Below are 23,723 nucleotides of genomic sequence, written 5' to 3'. Positions count from 1 at the left end.
GTACAATTTTTTTATTAACAATGAACTAATAATACTATTGGCCCTATTCAGAGACCCTTCGAACCATTATTGACAAAAGAAAGGAGAAAAAATAGAAATTCAGAAGAGTGACATACGACACACTGAAGTTCAATAAGACTACACACTTAGATATCAACAAAGTAAAGCCATAAATTATGAGAAGGAAGGTCGTGCAATAATATACGTTGCAAGAATATAAAGAGAATTGATAAAGAACTTCATTAAAGAACCGAAGTTCTTCAAATTTGCAAATCGTTGTATTTTAAACAAGGGCAAATGGCAAAAAGGCCGGGCATTTTGAAAAATAGTAAGTTTCTATATGAAAAATTAGTAATTATTTATTTGCAAAATACCTTCAATGTTAATCAATGTTTATTAGAATAATCACGTAATTATTTAACAATATGAATAATCACGTAATTATTACAGCGAGTAAGATGATGTTTGCCAAAAGTTTTTGTAAACTAATAGTCGGTGATTATGAGTAAATTCGAAATAGTTACTCTGTTTTTAAGTTGCGGGCATTTTGTAAATAACAAGAAAAAATAAATTTTAAGGTATTTATTTTTGAAGTTGATGTGTTAGCAAATAAACTTTAATTTTAGCTTATTTTGTTGAATTGTCTAAATTATACATATAAATTAGAATATGGATAACGATAAGGGTAAATTACGGCCACCCCTGAAGTAATGTCAAATTACGAAAAACACGCTTCTCTTTGTTTAATTATAACCAAATATGATGAGTTATTCTGTAATTTGACCGTACCTAGTGTTGTAATTTACCCATAATGATAATATGAGTGCAAATGTCAAATACATTTCTTTTAATCAGTCATAGAAGTACTTTTAAAAAGTGATTACAAGGGGAAAAAGGAAAGAAGAAATTCATTAATCAATTTTCAAAAGTTTTGGCAAACAGTATGTATACGTGTAGCAAATGACAACTGAGTGAGCAGCAGAAAAATAATAATTATTAATAAAAATTTAAAATAAACAAATAAAAGAAGTAGGATTCGGTACACTTTTTGTATTGCACAATAAATTCGAAATATCATTAATCTTTAGTTGCCCTTGAGTGTGGGAAACAGTAGTGAACTACAGTAAAATCTTCATCAATGGCGGATCCGCCGGAGATCTCGTTCGCCGCAATCTTCGCCTGCAGCGCTTTTGCTGCTTGCTTTGCTGAGGTATTCAATTTTTTTCCTTCCTTTAATCTTCTACTGTTATTGCGCCGTCAAATATTATCATTTCCACTGTTATTCCTTTGCGCTTGCATTGTTTGGTACCACAATTCCTTATTCAATTGTATCTTCAATTTTAATTTTCAGTTTGATCATATAATTTCATCTGTATGCTTATCTCCAATCATCAAATCCCTAACTCTATCATAGCATAGTGGACTGAATTCTTCTCAGAATCTTTGTTATTGATCCAGTTCAGTCTACAAGGCTTTTTTCCAATGTTGTTATTTTTCTGCGGTTTAATAATATTTAATTTTGTCAATTTTGGTAGAATAATCAGGACAATTTGAGTTTGGATGCAGTTAGGTTTAACAATCTGAATTATATTCCTCTGGAGTTATATTTATCAAAATTGTGCTAAATTAGTATTGTACCCATCGTTACGTCTTGATCCCCTACGGATTAAATGTCTTTTACTCGTTCGATTTTGAAAAAAATTAATGTTTCCATTCTTTTTTTTTTTTTTTTTTTTTTTTTATATATATAATATGACCGGGTTCAAAATTAATGTTTCCATAATAACTTGACTAATGTTCTCGTGTGCAGTTCTGTACCATTCCCCTAGATACTGCTAAAGTACGGCTTCAGCTACAGAAGAGAGTTCCGCTAGGTGACTCGGAGAGTACACCAAAATACAAGGGCCTTTTGGGTACAATTGCTACCATAGCTAAAGAAGAAGGCTTATTTGCACTTTGGAAAGGAATCGTACCTGGCCTGCATCGACAATGTCTTTATGGAGGCTTAAGAATTGGGTTGTACGGGCCTGTATGTATCTATCACATTCGATGTCTTTTTTATTCCTTATTCATGTGCTAATAATAAAACGTAATCAAATCTTTCGATCATGGGTGGTTGAACAGGTCAAGGCATTCCTCGTTGGAAGTAGCTATACTGCAGATGTATCCTTATTCACTAAAATACTAGCTGCTCTGCTTACTGGTGAATAAAATATCAATTTTTTTTTGTTGTTGCTATTACTTTGTGTAAGAACTTAAACGATTAACTAGAACTATTTTCTTCTAATGCAAAGGTGCTGTAGCAATAGCCGTTGCTAATCCTACCGATCTTGTTAAAATCCGGCTTCAAGCTGAGGGTAAATTGGCAGTTGGAGCACTCAGTCGTTACAGTGGTGCTTTGGATGCATATCGTGCCATTGTCAAGCAGGTGAATTTTCGTTAAACTAATTAGTCGATCGGCTTCAAACCCATTAATTGAAATGCTTGAAATCAACAGGAAGGAGTGGCAGCTCTATGGACAGGGCTCGGACCAAACATTGCAAGAAATGCAATTATAAATGCTGCAGAATTAGCTAGTTACGATCATATCAAAGAGGTGAATTTTTTGTTGTTGTTGTTGTTCTTTTTTCGTAATTCTATAATGTCATATGAGATTCCCCGGCATTCTAATCTTTATGCTATGTGCAGACAATTTTGGCAATTCCAGGATTCACAGACAATATTATAACACATATATTAGCTGGTCTAGGTGCGGGGTTCTTTGCTGTCTGCATCGGCTCCCCTATCGATGTGGTAATTTTCGCCCTTGAATTAGATGGTATTCTCTGATGGTTTACGATATTGTTTTCCAGTTTTGGTAACTGAGCATCTTATTGTGTTAGTGATACATTATCAGTGTTTTCCAGAAGTCGTAAACGTTTGATTTTTTTTCTATTCTAGGATATAGAAGCATGTCTACGGTCTTATAAATGCCATTGGATTGAGAATTTGTAATAAAGTCCACAGCATAACTGAATTGGTTTTATGCGGTAGTTTCAGATAGTTCTGAAACTGCAATGCAGCAGTTATCGAGTAGTTGATATAGTTCTCGAGATGATATATTCAGAATTTTTTCTTATAGAATCTACCTAATTGTTGGCACGTAAAGTAAGTAACTTAAATTTCTAATCACAATTTATTTTCAGTATCCAACTGTCATAAAGGACAACTTATATTTATTCTCGTGATGGTGTATTCGTGAAGTCCCTTCAGAATTGTATGATAATGACGCTGATGATATCTACATAGTTGCTGGCTTTGGCCATATAATTTGTACGTCTGGCCACAAACGTACAAATCATATATGCCGTGGCCGTATAGTTTACCTTATAGATTTCTTTGTTCTATATCCTTTTGTACGTGCTGTTAAAATGTGTTCCAGCAAAATGTATTCTTTTCATGATAGGCTACGAGAAGAGGATTCAATCAAATACTTATGTGAACCTTTCTGCTTGTGAAATCCCAGGTAAAATCCAGAATGATGGGAGATTCAGTCTACAAAAGCACTATAGATTGCTTCTTCAGAACATTAAAATCGGAGGTAATATTCCCTTTCAGTTTCTCTTTTGCTTAAATATTGATATGGAACACTTTATTCGAAACTCGCTGTGTATCAACCTTCTAGTGCTTGAACTCTACAGTTTAATAGGATGTATAAGGCTTTTTATGTATCTTTTGTCTTTGAGTTCAATTCTCATAAAAAAAAATAATAAGTCGAGTACGGCCTAAGAAGTTCGATAATTTGGCCTAAGAGGGCTGTTTTGAGTAAAGATCTTGTTGGTACTCTAGAGCTTGATATGCAAAGTATGGTAGTGGATTTGTCGTTTGTTTTTCTTCCTGATTTTGCCTTTTCAATAATGTTGTCCTTTTCGTTCATCTTATTTGAAATCATCTGTTTTTATTTTCATATCTAGAGACGTACAAACCTAAAAGTTTATTTAGTCAAAAGTAGGATCTCTCTACTAATGTCATCTATGATGTTTCAACTAATTGTTTAAAAAAATCCTCTAACAAATGAAAATATGATTTTGTTCTAAAATAATAAAAATAATAAATATAAGTAATACATCAACCCAGCATAATTTGATTAAGCCATTAAGCAGTAATCAGGCCCACTAATTATTTAGTTATTACTAAATTATTGTTTTCAATTCGATAAACTCAATGTTTCTACGTCATATCGAAAAATTCTCATTTCGACACAAGAATCTTTGCAAGAATGAAAACATGCTCAGGAATGTTAAAAATGGAACGTTAAACGTACAAGACATTGGTATTTTAAGGATCATAAAATAGCAAAAATTGGACTTTCTTTGCTCAGAAATTTAGACTTGTCATGGTTGCATCACCTTGCTATATTCTCTATGCTGAATGTTCAAGTAGGGATGCAAAGAGTTATATTTGAGTAATGATAGTTGGAGTTATCTGTTTTGTTGGCACGAGATTTCTATTTGTGAAGATTGAAGAAATCCGCCATACGTGGAAATTAAAGATTGGCAAAGATTTGTTTTCCATGTTTATTTTGGAATTAATTAGAGTCCTATTCTTGTAATATTTTTATTAGGACTTAGATTTATTTCCATGTATTATATTCTAGTTAGGTATCTTTTGTACTTATCTAGAATAGAAGTAGAAATCGACTAGGATTCTATTACCTAGTTAATCGATTTCTTAGGGCTCAAGTTAGGTTTAGGGTGGTGGATTTCGTGCCTATATAAGGCCCTCAACCTCATATGAGTCCGATGGAGCTTTAATAAGAAAAATCCCAGCATAAAGGCTTTGAAGGGTGCAGCCCGTGCTGCAGCCCTGTCTGCACGGCAGGTGTGGCAACAGAACAGGTTTCTTCTACCAGGCCATAAAGAAGATCGGCGTTTCGGGAGAAGTGCTTAAAAGATCTCGGGAGAGGTCGATCCGCCGTTTGAAGGAAGTTCAACATTGGAGGAAGTCCAAGAGTGCGGAGGAGGAATTGCTTTGATTATCAACAAGTTCGAGTCGTGTGCAAGAACGGCGTATCACATAAAGAGGGAGTCTTTAGTGTTTTATTAAGTCCTATTAATGTACACTTAAATCTGAACTAGTTTTGCAAGTCCTCGTGGATGTAGGGTACATTTGTATCCGAACCACATTAAATTGTTGTGTTCTTTATTCTGCTTTTCGTAGATTTATTACTGTGACAACACAACAATTCTGTTACGTCACCTAATGTCGTAACATGTAGTCTGTCTCAACAGATGAGTGGACTTTGATAGGCATTCAAATTCAACAATTGGCATCAGAGCGGGTCACTAGATATACTTAGTGTCTGATTTTGGGTTTTGATTTGTTTGCTTTGCTTATTGGATGACGTGTGTTCACAAGGAAGGTTGAGACGGAAGTCTGTCACGGCATTCACCCAATTCCGTTGCGTTGTAACGTGCCCCGTGATGGGACACTCTGATAGAAGACCAAGACGGGTGAAGAAAAGTGGCATCTCTGTTGCAGGGGGAGTAAATCTCATCTGCAGGGGGAGTTCTTGTTAAACATTGATTCTAACCAATCTATGCCAAAGGGGGAGATTGTTGGCACGAGATTTCTATTTGTGAAGATTGAAGAAATCCGCCATACGTGGAAATTAAAGATTGGCAAAGATTTGTTTTCCATGTTTATTTTGGAATTAATTAGAGTCCTATTCTTGTAATATTTTTATTAGGACTTAGATTTATTTCCATGTATTATATTCTAGTTAGGTATCTTTTGTACTTATCTAGAATAGAAGTAGAAATCGACTAGGATTCTATTACCTAGTTAATCGATTTCTTAGGGCTCAAGTTAGGTTTAGGGTGGTGGATTTCGTGCCTATATAAGGCCCTCAACCTCATATGAGTCCGATGGAGCTTTAATAAGAAAAATCCCAGCATAAAGGCTTTGAAGGGTGCAGCCCGTGCTGCAGCCCTGTCTGCACGGCAGGTGTGGCAACAGAACAGGTTTCTTCTACCAGGCCATAAAGAAGATCGGCGTTTCGGGAGAAGTGCTTAAAAGATCTCGGGAGAGGTCGATCCGCCGTTTGAAGGAAGTTCAACATTGGAGGAAGTCCAAGAGTGCGGAGGAGGAATTGCTTTGATTATCAACAAGTTCGAGTCGTGTGCAAGAACGGCGTATCACATAAAGAGGGAGTCTTTAGTGTTTTATTAAGTCCTATTAATGTACACTTAAATCTGAACTAGTTTTGCAAGTCCTCGTGGATGTAGGGTACATTTGTATCCGAACCACATTAAATTGTTGTGTTCTTTATTCTGCTTTTCGTAGATTTATTACTGTGACAACACAACAATTCTGTTACGTCACCTAATGTCGTAACATGTAGTCTGTCTCAACAGATGAGTGGACTTTGATAGGCATTCAAATTCAACATGTTTTTATTTGTGCTACTACCTACTCTTCATTCTAGCCATTGTATAGAGGCTTTCAGGGAAAGCGTGGCTTAAGAGGAGAATGGCTTCAATTAAGCATATCTAGTGACTAGAATCTAATGGTTCAATTGCAAATAATACACAGAACCGTGTATTATATCTACGAATCATACTGCACAAAAGTAGAAAATATCATAATATGCAATTTCGCATTGTTTTCCCTATTTTTGTTGCTGCCTTGTCTGGATTGAATTACATACAACTTTTTGCTGATAATGATGGGGAATTCACCATTTCTGGCAGGGAATCTTTGCTTTTTACAAGGGGTTCTTTCCGAATTTCGGTCGACTTGGATCGTGGAATGTTATCATGTTTTTGATTCTCGAACAAGTAAGATTATTTGTATTTCGTACGTAAAGAAACTGAAATCTAATTCTTCCATGCATAACGAGGCTATAATTCTTTCTGCTCTATATGGATAATAAGAACTCAGCTGCTATAAAACTGAAACAGAGTTCAAAAACAAAAAACTATTTCTGCTGCAGAATTAATTGATTACCCAGTTTTGTGTTTTTTTTAGTGCTTTGAGAATCACAGTCTGAGTTAATGAGAATAGGTCACTATTTGTTTTCCAATTAGAAATGATTTCTTCCGTCTTCCTTGCAGGTAAAAAGATTATTCAGTTGATCATATCAGCCCATATTTTTTTTTCTTCTTCTCTTTTCTATTGAATCGACAATAATACAACTAGCGTCTGCTTGTTTGTGGATGTCCTCAAAAGTGACGTTGGAAACGATTCCACTACCGAATCACATGAAGTGCTCTATTATTGTGGAGCGACATGGCAAGTGACACACTTTATTTGATGCAGACGAGATTGCTCCCCACGTGATATACTTAAAAGACCATTTTTTGATGAGGTGTGAATTCGACTGAATATATATATACGAACTTAGAAATATATGTGTTAATATATATACGATATCAATGTAATATTGTAACCATAATATGTTGGATCCAAATTGTAGACTCGAGATACTTTACACGTTTATTTGCTTTATTGTTTTAGGGAGAGGGGTATTAAGTTGGTGTTACTCTTGTCATCATGTAATTGCTAGATGTGGACTCAAAACTCAAAGGGGACGATGCTATTTACACTGTACTATCGTACTATTCGTATTACGTAAACTTATTTAAGTTGGTCGTTACTTGCTGAAAATCTCGAAATAAATCGATCGTTTGCTGAAAATTCTAAAACGAATTTTTCATGCCCACGAAAATACCGAGAGGGTAGTTTAGAAAACATTTGACAGCGTGCAGAGTAATTTTAAGAAAATTCTTGTATTGAGTAATTTATGGATTGTAAATAGCAGCCCCAAAATATTAAACATAGAGCATATCATCAGAACATAGAAAGCAAATTAGAATATAAATAAGTAGTTGTACAACAAGCACAACTGCAAATCTCCCATAATACAAACTACACACTCTGGTACACACTTATTAAAGTACTCATCCTATCAAATACATATAAACCCACTTGCATATTTAGTTCTTGGGAACAAGATAAACCCTAGCTTTAACAATGGAACCATTCCCAAGCTTAAACCCCGGGCTAACCGGAAACCCGACCACCATAGAAATTCCCACCTTATTGTTCTTCACCACACTCTCCATGTACTGAGAATGAAAGTCGGCCCCTTTACTCGCCTCGAAATGTCCAGGTGGCGGATCGAGAGAAAACGCCAGCAAATGCAGCAGCCAAACGGACTTAGCCAACCCTAGAAACTCACCGTAGAACTGACTCCTGGGGTGGTGCCCATCCAGCACCTGCCGCCTCTGCTCCAGATCGCCGAACAAAGACTCCTCCATCTTAGGGTGGACCACCGCCAGATATTTCTTGAAGCAGAAGTTACCGAACCCGCACGAGGGCAGAATCCCCAGCAGTTCGGCGGGGTCCATCGCCTTCATGTCGCGGTACTGCGTGAAGCAGTCGGTGCGGTGCTGGTCGGGGTGGAGGATCGACGAGAGGCTCCCGTCCATGTAGAACGTCTCGTGGTCGAACCCTTGGAAGATTTTGCGGTTCACGTAGGACTCCAGCGCGTACTTTGCGTGGTTGGTCAAGCTGTCTCCCCCGGTGAATGATGTGGCGGTGAAGGAGGCGGCGGTGGAGGAGGCGGCTTCGATTGATCGGACCGCGGCGGCAATGTCCCAGTGGGCGGAGCGCATTAGGGAGAGGAGGAGCGATGTGAATGCTTTCGATGCTTCTTTTACTAGGCTCATCGTCGCTTCGAATAGCTCCACTGCTGGAGCTACTGCTACTGTTTAATGCATATTTAAATTGTCAAATGGAAATCAAATTGATTCTTCTTATACTTCCTTTTTCTACTGTTTAATATTTTAGTCCTAATTAATTGTTACTTTGGAGTTCTAATCATGCACTAATTATATTTGTTTTTTTTTCAATTTTGACTTTGTCACTCTTAATTAACATATGTGGCATAATATCTGTCTCTTTTTAAAAATATTTTGTTCCATATTATCTGTCACTTTAGATTTCTAATACTTCATTATATCCATTTTTTTCCTTTTTTTTTTCCTGTTTTAACCTTATTAATTCAACTCTAAGTATTAACTCTCTCTTACCACATCATTAAACGATCAAGGTTATTTTAATCTTTATAATGTATTTTTCATAAATTCAAGACACATTTATTGAAATTTTTAATTCTTGTGCAAAGTTAAAAACGACAGGTAGTTAAGAACGGAGGGAGTAATTAAAAGACAATTAGTTGAGAAACAATCAATAAAAATATATTTTAGTGATTTTTCATATTTTTTTCTCTAATTCATGAATCATTATTTTTTTTTTAATATACGCACAAGTAAGAGAGTACTCCCTCTGTCTCTTATTATATATCTTTTTAGGCTGTTTTTTTTTTTCCTAAATTATTTGTCATTTTAGAGTCTCAATAAGACATTAATTCTATTTTTATCAATTTTGCTCTTTATCACTCTTAATTAGTTAATTAAAAAAAAAATGAATGACAAGGGTATTTTAGTATTTACTATATTATTTTATGCATATTTATTGAGTATCTTAATTTACGTGTAATCACCCAAAACGAGATATAATAAGGGGCGACCGGGCGAGTATTATTAAAGAAATAGGGTACAAAAGCAACATGAAGAAGGTTAAAATAGTAATTGCAGGAACTAACCTTGAGTGGTGCAGCTGACTCGTCTCCTTGACTTCCCCTTTGACTTTCCAGTGACTAACGACGCCGTTTTGAGCTTCTCCTTCAAGTTGTCCATCTCAGCTTGCTGCGCCTTCACTTCCCTCTTCAGCTCCGCCACCGCCGCCTCGTACGGCGCCACCACCTCCCTCAGCGTCGCCGCCCCCACCCCCCAAGTCCCTCCCCTTCCGCCAACACTCCGCTTGAACCTCTCCCTGAGGAGACCCAAACGGCGGAGCTCGGCCACCACCGCCACGTCGGACACGCGCATTTTATCAGGATCCCAGGGGGAGTGCGCCTCCTGGAGGCTAACGTACGCCCTCTTCATCGACGAAACGGCGTCGAACACCTGACCCATCAGTATCTCGAGCTCCATTGTCCTCGGCGGCTCCTCGTCGTCGTCTCCAGCGCCGCCACCCCAGTTGGTGTGAATCTTGAAATCCTCCTCATCCTCCTCCTCCGCCGCCGCCGCGCGGTTGTCGTAGTCCTCATCTTCGTCGGCGGTGGAGAAGTCGTCGGCGCGTGAGACGCCGGCGAGGGGGTGGAGAAGGCAAGAAGCGGTGACACGTTGGATCAGATCGGAGAAATTGGAGACCTTGCTTGACATTTTCTTGATGCTTCGTCCTTTTCTGCACAGATTTCAGATTTTATTTCTTCAATTATAAACTTATTTGGTAACAGTAATTAACAGTGGCACACTGGTAAATAACTAAACAAATCACTGTAAATAAATAAATGATATTATTTTTCCCCTACTCCATCCGTCTTAACTGATGTGTTTAATATTTGGACAATATTTCTATTTAAGGTAAGGGCAATATACATTGTTTTTTGGTTTAACCTTACCAGTCAACTCTCACATCTCTAACTATATTAGTCTATGCACTTACATTTTTACCCCTACTTTTATTTAATAGAAATAGTTATTTTCCGACTTTGTAACTTGGGTAAAAAAAAACCGAACACGTACAACATAATAGAAATGGTTCCAAAAAAAATATGACATGTAGTGTAATGGGTGGTAAATGAGCTGAACCGATTCGTGAGCTCAATGATCCGGTTCGAGAAAAGCTCGAATTCGGACTTGAGCTTTTCAAGCTCGAGCTAGTTTTTAGTTGTTCGTGAGCTTACGAGTCAGCTCGCGAGCCTTATTTATTATTTTTATTATTTTTTTTATATATTATTTTTTATTTAAATAATGTGTAAAACTAATTAATATCTCAAGTAATTAAGAATTTTAAAATCTATATAAATATACCTTCAATAATGATATTTAGAAATTTCTTTTAAACAAATGTAATAGATAAATATATTATTTAATGAATCTGGACCAAACAAAAATGAAAAATATTAAATATATGTTCATTATATAAAATTCATCAGATAATTAGGTAAAGAATATTAGGTAGAATTAAGGATATATAAATAAATAATGAATTACCTATGATTAATATCATCATTAATAATGTTGCGTGATTTCAAACAAAAAGTGTTGGTTTTGGAGAGTGGATCATCAGTGTAGAATGGCACTGAGTACACATTCCTTTCTTCCACCTCCTCTTTTTCCTCTTCACTACTCCTTTTGCACCTTGTTTTCTTCCCTCTGCAAATTATTCAAATATATATATATATGTTAATATCAATATATGTTAATTTAATTATGTAACTAATTCCATCCAAATACTTATTTAAATCAATAATCAAACATAACATATCTAATTATAACCTTGGTTTCTCACTTCGAAAGGACCGAAACAGCATATCTGCTATCATAGTTGTGTGTGTGTGTGAGAGAGAGAGAGAGAGAGAGAGAGAGAGAGAGAGAGAGAGAGAGAGAGAGAGAGAGAGAGAGAGAGAGAGATGATGCGTAAAATACTTCAAACAATCCCACTATATATAGAGCTTAAAGACTTACTAATGTTCAAATAGTTGGTAAGATCATGAGGTCATGTGCTCGTACGATCTCAGACACAAAATTAACATTAAAAAAAAAAATCCATATCTAATTATCTATGATGGTCTGACTCTTACGATTTATGATTCAATTCAACGGTTCGTTTCGAATTTTCGAATTTTAAGAAAATTCTCTTTCGAGATAACTCCATCGATTTTTTACAACCTACTGCGACTTACACAACTTTTACGATTCAACCGATTTTTTATGATTTAAAATTTATATTATTTTGATGTAAAATATCCAATTAGAATCTAATTTAAAATGAATAAAATAAGAAAAACTAAAATCGAACTATAAAATTTTACTAGAAAAGAAAAGGCCAATTAAAATATGATGCATAGATACTGTTTTGAAGCCCTTGACAAGACAATGAAGTCAATATTACAGGTTGACAAACCCTTTGGGGGTAAGGTGGTTGTTCTTGGAGGGGATTTTAGGCAGATTTCACCAGTTGTGATCAAAACATCAAGGCAGGACATAGTACATGCTACGATAAACTCTTCTCCGTTGTGGAAGTTCTGTCGTGTCATGAAGTTGACTAAGAACATGAGATTGCAGTCATGCTCTTCTACATCTAATGTGGATGAGATAAAAGAATTTGGAGACTGGATACTGAATGTCGGTAATGGGGATGTTGGGGAAGACAATGATGGTGAAGCTTCGATAGAGATTCCAGATGACATGTTGATTGGTGATTTAGAAGATCCATTTAGAGACCTACTCGAATTCGTTTACCCCGATTTGTTGAGTAACATGTATGATCGAGATTATTTTCAAGGGAGGGCAATTCTTGCACCAACTAATGAATGCGTGGAGTCTGTGAACGATCACTTAATGTCTCTCCTTTCAGGAGAGGAGAAGGTGTACCTGAGCTCAAATAGTATGTGTAGGGACGAGCAAACAACGGAGGATAACGCAGAAATTTATTCGACTGAATTCCTCAACACAATAAGATCCTCCGGAGTTCCTTCTCATACGTTGAAGATCAAGGTTGGTGCACCCGTTATGCTAATAAGAAACATCGATCAAGCTAGAGGATTGTGCAACGCTACCGGATTTCAAATTATTAGAACTGGCATTCACGTTCTGAGTTGCAAAATTCTTTCCGGAAAAAATATCGGTGACATGGTGTTCATTCCTCGGATGACTTTAATACCATCTAACTCCGGACTGCCAATTAAATTTCAGAGAAGACAATTTCCGTTGATTGTTTCTTTTGCAATGACGATAAATAAAAGCCAAGGCCAAACTCTTTCGCATGTTGTTTTTTATCTTCCTAGGCCTGGCTTCAGCCATGGTCAACTATATGTTGCACTGTCCAGAGTTAAGAGTAGAGGTGACATTAAGATATTCATCAAGTCGGATTCGGGTGAACTCACTAATGTTACTAGAAATGTCGTGTACAAGGAAGTATTTCATCGAATTTGAAGGTAGAAAATATTTTCATATTTATCAGTTATTCCTGTAACATGTTTTTTTTTTTTTAAAGAACTTATTCTTTTGCAGGTGTTTCTTATCTATATATTTTCCCCGGGGCGATGTTATTTTCAGTCATTTCCCTAGGGTGCTCGGTGCAATTCTTATTATCTTTAAGATTTATTTTTGACGATATACTAATATTTAATAGTATTCTTATATTTTAACTATGAAGAACATGACACTTATAACATATTTTATTATCGTTTGTCGATTACGTTATGTACTTAAATTCAGTGACCGTAATAATTGATATCTGCGTAAATTTGTTTTTGAGACATGTATTTTCAGTTAAAAATATGTCGCCCCGTGCATCGCACGGGTGAATACTAGTTTTACTAGAAAAGAAAAGGCCAATTGAAATTGAAGTCAATGTTCAAAATTGATTACTTGGTGAATTGAGGTTAAATCACAGTTTTGGGATGAAAAATTAGAATTTGAAGGGATATTTTTATCTTTGTAGATTTGACGTCCTTTTAATTAAGGGGCAATTTGCTCTAGGTCCCTCTATGTTAAATTTTATGTGAATAAATCCTAGTCAAAAATCCTATTTTTTAATAAATTAATTGTAGTTATTATGGCAAAAATACCCTTAATCAATCCAAATCAAACCACCCCAAAATATCTCTATCAAATTAAATTCCCCAAAAAATCTTTCTCTCAATTTTAAATAAAAGAACAATATCACGTCGTAAAAGAAAATATTTGCTGAAAAACGCACTCTCAAAAAAAATTCCACAATGATTTCACCAAATTGCAAACAGCAAACTGAAAAACATAATTTGCATTATTCAAGTGCAAACAGTAGACTACCTATGAATCGACCAAATGCAAACAACAAACTACTTCATCTAATTGCGAATAACAAACTGAAAATATGATCCAAACCATCTAAATTCAAACGCAATAACAACATTAATCAAAATAAAAAACAACAAAATCTTCCAATGTCTAAAATTGCGATTTGCAGTTTGCAAAAAAATCAACTGTTATGGATTGCAATTTGCAGTTTTCTGTTATATGCTTCAAATTTATTTTGCCATTGCAATTTTTTTTTGTTGTTTGTTGGAGCAAAATCAATTAGAAAACACAAACAAAAATTATAAAATTACTACAAATAAATACAGAGAGGGAAAAGTAAAGAGCTAACTTTTTGTAAGCAATGAGTTGTTTGTTGTCGCCTATTAACTCTTTCACCAACATATAATCTCATAATGTAAAGAAACTTTCTTTTGTTTCGCTATGTATTCCATCGAAAAAATCAAAGAGAGGATAAGGAGGGAGAGAGAACGTGAAAGAGTAGAGAGGAGAAAAAATCGTGAAAAGAGAAAGGAGGGAGAGAAGAAAAAATACGTGATAAGATAAGAGAGGAGAAAGGACAGAGAGAGAAAAAGAAATACGTGAGAAGAGAAGAGAGAAGGGAGGAGAGAGAGAGAAATTTATGGAAGGAAGATAGTGATACGTGGGATTTGTTTTCTCACTTCTTTACGTAAAAAACTAATTCCATATAAAACAATTAATAATTTAAGGGTATTTATGTCTAATAACTTGTAAAATTATTTAATTTATATTAATTTTTTGAGTCAATGGACCTACACCTATATTCATCTAACAAATTGGATCTCCACCTATATAAGTCTAGAATAAGGGGTGTCTAGCCAATTTCCCCTTTAATTAAATAGTTTTTGGTGTGTGTGGTTTTGCAAATAAGTAGGTCCTTAGAGCATCTCCAAGAGGATGAATGCATACCTATAATATAAAAGTTGCGGCTATATTCAAGACTAATTCTAGCTATTTGTGCAAGATCAAATTAAAATTTTCAATGTATAAATACTATAATACCCTTAATTGTTAAAAAATAGAAAATTCTAAATGTGCAATACAAAAAACTCAAAAACACAAAAAATCCTATCACAAAACCACAAGACCAACTTTCATCTTCTCCATCTTCCAAAACCCAAAAAACCGTTCTCCTTCCTCCTCCATAAACCCATAAAACTTAAACATTCAAAATCATCAAAACTCAACAAATCTTACAAAGATGGCAAGTATGGAGTCAGAAGACATCAAAATAGAAGATTCTACGGTGGAAGAATCCAAGAAGATATGCCTTTATGTGTTTTTAGCTAAAATATCGTTTTTCCAAAATCCGTTCCGCACAGACGCAGTTGACATGTACATGTCGAATTTTATAGGTAAAAATCGACATCTCATTGAGATGTCGATTTTGGAGTACAAAATCGTCACCTTAGTGTCGAAATTTAACTGCAGCAAATTAGTCCAAATATACTAAATTTCGACATTAAGGTGTCGAATTTAATACATATATTCGACACCTTAATGTCGAAATTTAGTTGTTCATATTTTTTTCAACTTTCTATTTTCCAATTACTTTTTGTTTCAATATTCATTTATTTTTTTATAGCAAAAGGCGAATGCGAAGACGCAGTTTATTGTCCAAATTCATCCAACGTTTCAAAAATATGTAAAAAACATCAACAATGTCGCATCAAGAGCGACGGTCGGCGGCGGAGCTTCAGTGGGGGGGGGGGGGGGGGGGGGGGGGATTTTTTAATTTCACGTTTTCTTCTCTTTTTTTTTTTGGTTTTTTTTTTCATTATTTGTTATTTGGTCTTGCATTAACAAACAAAAGGCAATTTAATTTATGAGTATATTTGTCATTTCATCTTAATAAAATGAAATCTTTTGGAATCTTTCTTTAATTTGGTTTTGCACAAGTGGAATTAGTATTGCATATAGCCGCAGCCTAATATAAATCTTTTGCACATTTTCAACTCAAAATCACATCTCCAACAATAAAATGGGAAAATGCAAAAATTTTCAGATTTTAACTTTGCATATCCAAAATCGAGAAATCAAAACTACAATTTAACAAATTGTGTAAAAATAAACAATAATAAAAACTCCATTACTGCTATTTTTTTTAATATTAAATTTATAGTGCACACTATATGTTTCCATGTATAAATTATAATTGTTATTAATAAAACAATGTTTATTTTTTTGGGATAATTAGCAATACCCCTCATCTAGGTAAATGAGTTAAGAAAACCCCTTTCCCAAAAATAATTAGAGAAAACCCCCTTACCTAATATCCTACCCAAATATTATTTAATAATTCCCAAACCACCCTTATTATCCATAACCCATTTCATTCCACCATGGCCGCCCAATCAGCAGACTCTGCATTCTCGAACGGCCCACTCCCACCAACACTCAGTATGCTACCTGCATCATCCAAAATAAAATAATGCAATTAAAATTTTGAAATTTGGGGATGTTCAAAATAATAATTCAAAATTCATCATTTAAACCCTAGAATTTGAGCAACATGAAAATATCTCTTATTCTTGGCAATTACCTCATGCCGTTGCATCTCTCCAACATCTGATGTCAGATTTCCAATCTGAACACGCCTAAATTTCGTCGTCGCAATGAGGTTTCCTCGATGGATCTATATTTGTTCTCTTCGAAGGCGCCGAGATGCTCGAGCCGCTGGAAGGAGCTTCCCGGCTTGAAGAAGCTGTATCAGAGCAGCAACGCCAAGCAAGAGGATCACAAAACGGCGTCGTCGCTACCCACACACAGCGAAACCAACAAAAATGGCAGCGGCAGCGACGGCGTTAACTTGGTGTATTCTTTAGCTCCGGTTATTTATTTTATTCTTATTCGGATTGGTTTCGAAGGAAAGTTGGTGTAAAAACAGTTAGAATATGGAAGTGGGGTGGTGATGTTGTGGTGTGGCGACAACGTGGTGACGATGAAGAACATATCTAGGGTTTTTTGGTGGATTGTGGCGGAAGACGACGCAGAAAAAAAATATTCGCGCAGGCAGGGCCCTTAATCGACTACGTGGTTTAATCGACTATGTTCAATAGTCGATTAAGGCTTAATCGACTATGTTCAGTAGTCGATTAAGGTTAACCGACTCTAGTTGTTAATTTTTTTTTATTTTTTTTTTGATTTTTTGTTTATTGATTCCAATGTATAAATCAATTACAATGTTTTTATTTTTTTTAAATATAATTGATTTTGTATTTTTTTTGTAATTGTGATTTGTTATTTTTAATAGCTAAAATTTTAATCGACTATGCAATAATAAACCTGATAGAGAAAAAAATTAAAAAAACCAAAAAAAATTTAAAAACAAAATTAGAAACAAAAAAAAATTAAAAAATTAAAGATTTTCCTTAATCGACATAGTCGATTTAAGACTAATCGACTATGCTTCATAGTCGATTAAAAAAACGGAAAAAAAAAAAAAATCCTGGAGCGCTGACCTAGTGATGAGGTGGCGGGCGGAGGTAAAGCTGGAAAATATAATAGGTCAAAATGGGTGTGGACTTTTCTCAAATGGACTAAAATATTTTGGGTCTCCCTCAATTAAAAAAAGTAGTGAGATGGTTTTCTCAAAGAGTCCCTTATTTTTTTGTAATATACCTATATATATAGCATAAATTATCATTTGAATATATTTTAATTCCAAATAAGTTCCCCGAGTACAAAACGGTTTTTTTTTTTTGGTAGACCCTAAGTACAAAACTAAAACAAGATATATGTACATATGTGAAATTGAAATTATAGTTGTTAAAATTAATTCAAAACTATTTTTTTTGTAAAATAATAAAATATGATAAAAGTGTAAAATATAGACAATGTTGTTGGAGTGTGATGTTAAAAGTGGTGTTGCATAATACTGTTCGTCTCTTAAATTATATATATAGACAATCGATTTTTAAACAACTGTTGGAGATGGCCTTATAAGCTTATACAGAATTTGCCCAAAAAAAATAAAATAAAAAAATAAATACACAATGTGTTATAATCAGAAGATGTATAACGCATTTGGAGTTTATATGAGTTTTTTCAGTCATATAAGTTTTCTAACTGAGTTTTAATCTACCACATTTTAATAATAGAATTTTAGTCTTGTAAGACGTAAGTTAACAAAATTTTGAATGAGTTTAATGAGTTTACATTTAATCTTATAAAAATAATATATTAAAAATAAATTTGATGATGTGACTAATGAATTGGATGCATAGTTTTGGAGAAAAATTTGATCCTCAATGTAAAGACACCAAAATAATGGGAAAAATTTAACAAATTTATTTATATATTTATTTTTGTTATATTTTTGCAATAAAGAATACCAAGAAACTTAATGTTTCCGTTGAATAAGATACACAATAATATTTTTTTACGAAGGAAATAAGCATTTACTTAGCAATTAATGTTAAATTAATATTTCATAGCTTTTAATTCATAAACATAGTAATTGAATTCATATTTATCTGAATATTTCATTTTCACAAATTTATGCTTAGTGATCACAACGAAAGCAAACAAAAACTCAAATTCAACCACAATACGAAAAAAACTTTCTATGAAACTTGTTGTAAAGTTAAATGACGTGCACAATCATAATTAGTATAAAAACCTAACACACATTTATGAATTAACCAAAATAATAATAAAATGTATTCAAAACTTTATTAAATTAAATGTACCAAAAAACATTCTAGAGCATACAAACATAAAATACACTATCAAACTAAGAGTAACAAATATCAATAAGGAGTAATAAAATATAGTTAATTGCCGTTTTTATCAATTGAAAACTACGATTAATTATTTAACAAAATAAATACTAAATAAACAAAATCTTATTTCCTTTATCAAATAAAAAGTAATTTGATAGTATATTTTATTTCCCTCCAAAACGAAATTGAATACTAATTAAATCTTACTTTTGGATTCAAAATATGAATCACCGTTGTTTTCTAAACTCTTAATCTGAAAGATGTCTGGCTCCATATTCGGAAAACGAGGAATTGTACGAATCAACTTCAAAGTGATCAAATTATTTGTTAAGACAAGGTAGCCCGTTGATAAATACACTGTACCTTGACTAATTGGTCATAAATTCAAGATATCAGGAGAAGAATTAAAAAACCAGTAACTATCCTCTTAAAAAAGTTTTTTGACCAAATTGTGTAGTATTGTATTTCTTTGGCTTCCGAATTTCAACCTCCACATGTACACTTCTTGATATTTTACGTGAATAATATAATTCTCCTATAGGGTGAATTATAATCTAGTGAATTTTCATCCGTCTACTCAAAGATTAATCAAGAGAAAAACATTTTTTTTAAAATCTTTTTTCATCAATAACACACAATTTTATTCATTGGACCCTGATTGGGACTGAAAGAAGAAAATGTGGGTCTATCTTTCAATGATTTATTAAATTCGATTATCCACTTTAAATAAGCTAATAAATTAAAATGTGAAATCTCTGGCCCTGGCCCCTCATCTTTTGATTCGATAAATATTTAATGGAGGAATGTAAGTAATGTTAACTCAACTGTCGTTAGGATAGCAGATGCAGATCTGGTGCCCACAAGAAACTCCTCATTAAAGTTGAAATTTCCATACTACGACTGCCATGATTTATTCTAGGAACTCGTACCAACTTACCACCCCAGAACCAGTTGAGCTATACCCATGCGGACACTGTAATCCATATTCTTAAAATTATAGTATAGGGCTACTGGTAGTAATTACTTGAAATCTCTTAACATTAAATATTCGATAACCGTCAATTAATTTGCTCATAAATAAATAAAATAAATCAGTATATTTTTTTATGAGATCAGACGGCTTAACTTTTTTGAATTCATCTGGACAGAGTTTTGACATAATCGAAAGGCAAAATAGGTTTTTTTTTTTTTTTTTTTAAGTTTACTAATTAGGAGTTTTAGTTCACCATATTTCAAAATCAGAATTTTAGTCCTGTAAGTTACAAAAATTGAGAATTTTGATCATATGACCTGCTATAACAAGTTATTCAATGTTCGGTTGAAAATTACGTACTAGTTTTTTTTTTTAAATGTACGTAACTCTTTATATTTGGTTTCAGTATGGTGGTACTAGCTACGTACGTATAGAACACGTCATTTTATACCCGGAAGAAGGAAGAAGAATCCGAAAAAGGTATAGATGTCAATCAAAAAACAATGAAAGAAACACGAAAGATGATTGAATATGCATATTGATGTTAAATGATGAGCTGTGTGTGTATATATATGGGTGGTGAGAATGAGAATTTTGATGAGATATTTATATGACCCATATAGAACAATTATTAATGTGATTTTTTGTAGCGAATGAATGAATGAATATATATGTAAATGAAGGGAACATGGGTCGTGTGCATCCCATATTGTTGTCCTATAGCGACAAAAGCTGTGGCCTTAGGTGCCTCTGTTTTCTAGTATATGGATAATATTACTTCCTTACAATTATTATTCAATTATAGGATAACATTACTTTTTCATATATCTACTTTCTTTTTATAAACCTAGGTTCTTATTGTGATTTATTTATTAGAACTGTCGTTTCTATGAAAAAAGGAGGCCCTAAGCGAATTTTAAAAATTAGTAAAAAAATGTGCTCTGTTATATATAATTTACGCATTAATCCACTCTTACGAGCACGACTGAACTAATTAATTTTTTTTTGATTAGGAATTGAGATTTTTGGAGATATATGATTAGAATATGGGTGCAAATTTAGATCGGATGGTCTGTTTTATAAGAAAATCGGATGCCATAGGATGATTGACACGTGAATAATTTAAATTAAAATATAATTAGTATTCTAATAATTGGAAAAAGAAAAAGAAAAAGGAAAAAAAAAACCCAGCAGAACCCGTAACCCCTCTAATCCTAATTATAATAGCGTGATTTATTAAGAGTTAGACTTAAAAGTGCCACATATCAAAAAAATAGTGGAATCCGATTTATATTAAATATCGGCTCATCCGCTCAGGGGGTTCGAGGGCAGAGCCTTTGACGTTTTCTTTTTTAAGTATTAATATAAGTTGTATTGAACTCCATAAGTATATGTAACATTTGTTTAAATATAATAGATATAGTATTTTCAAATTATTGAAATTCCTTGAAGCTAGAGGAGTTAGATAAAGTTTTATAAAAAACTCAATATCTAACTAATAGTAATTGATCTAAGACATTTTATTACATGAGATGTAAGAATATGTATAACAAACTAAACAAATATATAAGCAATGTGAAATAATATAGTTGTGACAAAATGCAAGAATAGGTATAGAAATTATCCAACAAATATTCAAATTGCATCCAATAATACTGTTATAATTTATAATTATTGAAACTGTTGAACTATTACTAAATTTTTAAATATCATTTAATATTATTACTAATATATAAAGAGTATAAAAATAATTTTTCGGGCCTCCTAAAAGTTTCTAAAAATCAGAGTCCCTAGGTGACCGCCTCTCTTGCCTATACTCGGAAACGACTATGAGTATAGTTATATAAAAATTATTTTTATACTCTTTATATATTAGTAATAATATTACTAATAATAAGAATGACATAACTTTCAAAATTACAAACACTTAGCTTTTGAGGTATAACAAGTCCTTTTTTTTTATCCCACTAGGGATGGTTGAGTTGGTGGAGCAAGAAGGCGTATGATTCGAGTTCCAATCCCTTGCCAAAATTGTCTAATGAGAGACAATGTCACACATTGTTAGTCTAATGTTGTCATTGCATGAATGCCGGACGTGCCCGTCTATAGGGGATGGGGTGTGGCGACAAAAATGTCGAGTGTAGATTCTATACTCAATTTACATTATTTTACGAGAACTTGTTGTTAGACTTTATCGATTATATGGTGCTTATTGACTTGTTTTATGTGTTTTAGGTGCAAATCGAGAAATTGGACGTTAGGAGGACAAAATAGATAAAAAACAGGCAAGAATTGGAAAAAACGGCTTAAGTACACCAAGGGACAGTCTGAGAAGAAAGTTGAGAAGCCAACCTCGCATTTTGGGATAGTCGTCCCAAAGTAACTTGGAACTCAGACGGCCGTTCGAGCTGATGAAGCAAGACAGGCCCACACCATATGAGATGGTCGTCTGAGAATTTGTACTGAAATTCGGATGGCCGTTTGAGACTCTGATCCTGCAAATAAATTAAGTTTTACATGCACAAGGAATCTCTTGCCTTATTGATCAAGTCTTGACCATTATAAGAACAACTTCTCAGCTCAACGGGCGGATCAAAGCATGAAATTTTAGAGCAATTAGAAATGGCCGAAGAACAAAGATCCACGAAGACTCAAGCATAATTTTTATTCTTTCTTTTATCATGAATTCCATTTTGCTTTTTGTATGAATTATGAGTAACTAAGTTTTTATTCTAGGAACTTATTCGAACCCTATGTGGGATTTGTGAACCTTTTTTCATGACTTTATGCAAATTTTAATTCATGATTATTAATCTTCTTCTTGTTTTTTTAAGTACTCGAAATTAATCATTTAAGTGCTTTATTATTATTATTAAATTTACATCGGAAGATTGGTTTAATAGTTAGCAATGTGGTAGAAAAACATTCAAGTCAAATTGACATGTGTTATTATAGGAATATAATTAACATCTTAGTAACTATAATTGAGATTTATGCTTAATGCTTTATTCTTGATTGAATTGCATACGAATATAGTAGTTCGGCCTTGAATAATAGAATCATAATACACGTGAGAGTGGGAATTGGGAAATCAATAAACACATAGGGGGAACTAAAATCCTTAGTTTGTCTAATTTGATGATATTTATTTGCATTACTTGCTATTTAATTTGCGTTTGATAATTTAGTTTAATTTAAATACAATTAAGAATAAATAAAATCAAATTCGATTGTATAGGGTGGATTTGAATATAATTTGGAGAATCTAACGTTTATAATTAGATAGTTAAATATTCTCTGTATGATCGATGATATTCGATGTCCACTATATTACTTGTATGATACGTGCACTTACGTGTAGGTACTTACTCCAGCAACTCCAAGATTTCTTAATGCAAATTTTAATTTTATTATGAAAATATGAGTTATTACCTCTCATGTTATATTTGGTTTCTCCATTTATGATTTTTGTCTCTTTTGAAAATTGGAATCAATTCATGGTATCTTAGTTGTGTAATATCTTTCGCAATTTTTGTGAGTTTTCAATTTAAGTTATTAATGCACTTAAAAGTTCAGAGAGCAATTTGACGTCCTCTAGCGCTTTGATTGAAGAATGCCGTCTCTTTGTTAATTATTCTGATTCTTGTATATTTTCTTTTGTCAAACGAAATGGGAATTGCATTGCGCATACAATAGCCCATCTTAATGTAGATGATTATTACGAAGATGATCATCTTCCAACTCACTTGGCATCATTTGCCTAATAAAATGATTTCACTTTTAGTCAAAAAAAATTAAGTTGTTATTAAAATATAATTCAATATTTGATTTTTCTAAATCATTATTCTATTTTATGTACTATATTTTATATTTAATTGATTCAAAATTACGGAGTAATGAATTAATTACTATATTATATTGATTGCTATTATTGAATGTTTTTTTCTTCTCTAAATTCTTGATGGTATAGATTATTGAGCAAATGACAAATAGACCCATGATAATGGAGTTAAATGCACGTAAGTCTAGACAAAAAACATTCTTGTAAATAAAACTAGGGGTCATTACAAATAAGCCCATCAATGGGTA

At 33.5% G+C, this 23,723-nt stretch overlaps 2 protein-coding genes and 1 long non-coding RNA gene across 3 annotated transcripts; 1 reads left to right on the top strand and 2 right to left on the bottom strand.

The window, feature by feature from the left end:
• The first annotated feature begins 1,031 nt into the window (after window positions 1–1,031).
• UCP2 (uncoupling protein 2) lies at window positions 1,032–7,647 on the top strand. The gene is made up of 9 exons (XM_012980492.2): window positions 1,032–1,210; window positions 1,811–2,029; window positions 2,125–2,203; window positions 2,295–2,428; window positions 2,498–2,596; window positions 2,689–2,793; window positions 3,506–3,580; window positions 6,732–6,818; window positions 7,095–7,647. Exons 1-9 carry the CDS (start codon window positions 1,139–1,141, stop codon window positions 7,113–7,115), a joined length of 891 nt encoding a protein of 296 aa, XP_012835946.1. The 5' UTR covers window positions 1,032–1,138; the 3' UTR covers window positions 7,116–7,647.
• Window positions 7,648–7,827: 180 nt separating this feature from the next.
• GIL1 (glucose-6-phosphate isomerase, putative (DUF641)) lies at window positions 7,828–11,528 on the bottom strand. Its single transcript, XM_012980491.2, has 4 exons — window positions 11,391–11,528; window positions 11,106–11,267; window positions 9,650–10,293; window positions 7,828–8,749 (listed from the first exon to the last, which is right to left on the bottom strand). Exons 1-4 carry the CDS (start codon window positions 11,435–11,437, stop codon window positions 7,977–7,979), a joined length of 1,626 nt encoding a protein of 541 aa, XP_012835945.2. The 5' UTR covers window positions 11,438–11,528; the 3' UTR covers window positions 7,828–7,976.
• Window positions 11,529–16,072: 4,544 nt separating this feature from the next.
• On the bottom strand, window positions 16,073–17,182 carry LOC148764986 (uncharacterized). The gene is made up of 2 exons (XR_016029708.1): window positions 16,480–17,182; window positions 16,073–16,346 (listed from the first exon to the last, which is right to left on the bottom strand). It is a non-coding gene; the product is annotated as an uncharacterized LOC148764986 (long non-coding RNA).
• Between the last annotated feature and the right edge of the window lie 6,541 nt (window positions 17,183–23,723).

Source organism: Erythranthe guttata, chromosome 14, assembly GCF_056151865.1.
Source record: "Erythranthe guttata isolate IM_541 chromosome 14, IM_541, whole genome shotgun sequence".
NCBI lineage: Eukaryota > Viridiplantae > Streptophyta > Magnoliopsida > Lamiales > Phrymaceae > Erythranthe > Erythranthe guttata.
This window is presented reverse-complemented; position numbering and strand designations above follow the sequence as displayed.

Bases quoted from the DNA above. Each gene is read 5' to 3' on its own strand.
- UCP2 (XM_012980492.2), top strand. From the start codon at position 1,139: ATGGCGGATCCGCCGGAGATCTCGTTCGCCGCAATCTTCGCCTGCAGC. The intron at 1,211-1,810 runs GTATTCAATTTT...TCTCGTGTGCAG, and splicing joins TTGCTGCTTGCTTTGCTGAG to TTCTGTACCATTCCCCTAGA. The intron at 3,581-6,731 runs GTAATATTCCCT...CATTTCTGGCAG, and splicing joins TCAGAACATTAAAATCGGAG to GGAATCTTTGCTTTTTACAA.
- GIL1 (XM_012980491.2), bottom strand. From the start codon at position 11,437: ATGATAGCAGATATGCTGTTTCGGTCCTTTCGAAGTGAGAAACCAAG. The intron at 10,294-11,105 runs GTAATTCATTAT...AAATCTGTGCAG, and splicing joins AATGATGATATTAATCATAG to AAAAGGACGAAGCATCAAGA. The intron at 8,750-9,649 runs GTTAGTTCCTGC...TGCATTAAACAG, and splicing joins AGTCAGCTGCACCACTCAAG to TAGCAGTAGCTCCAGCAGTG.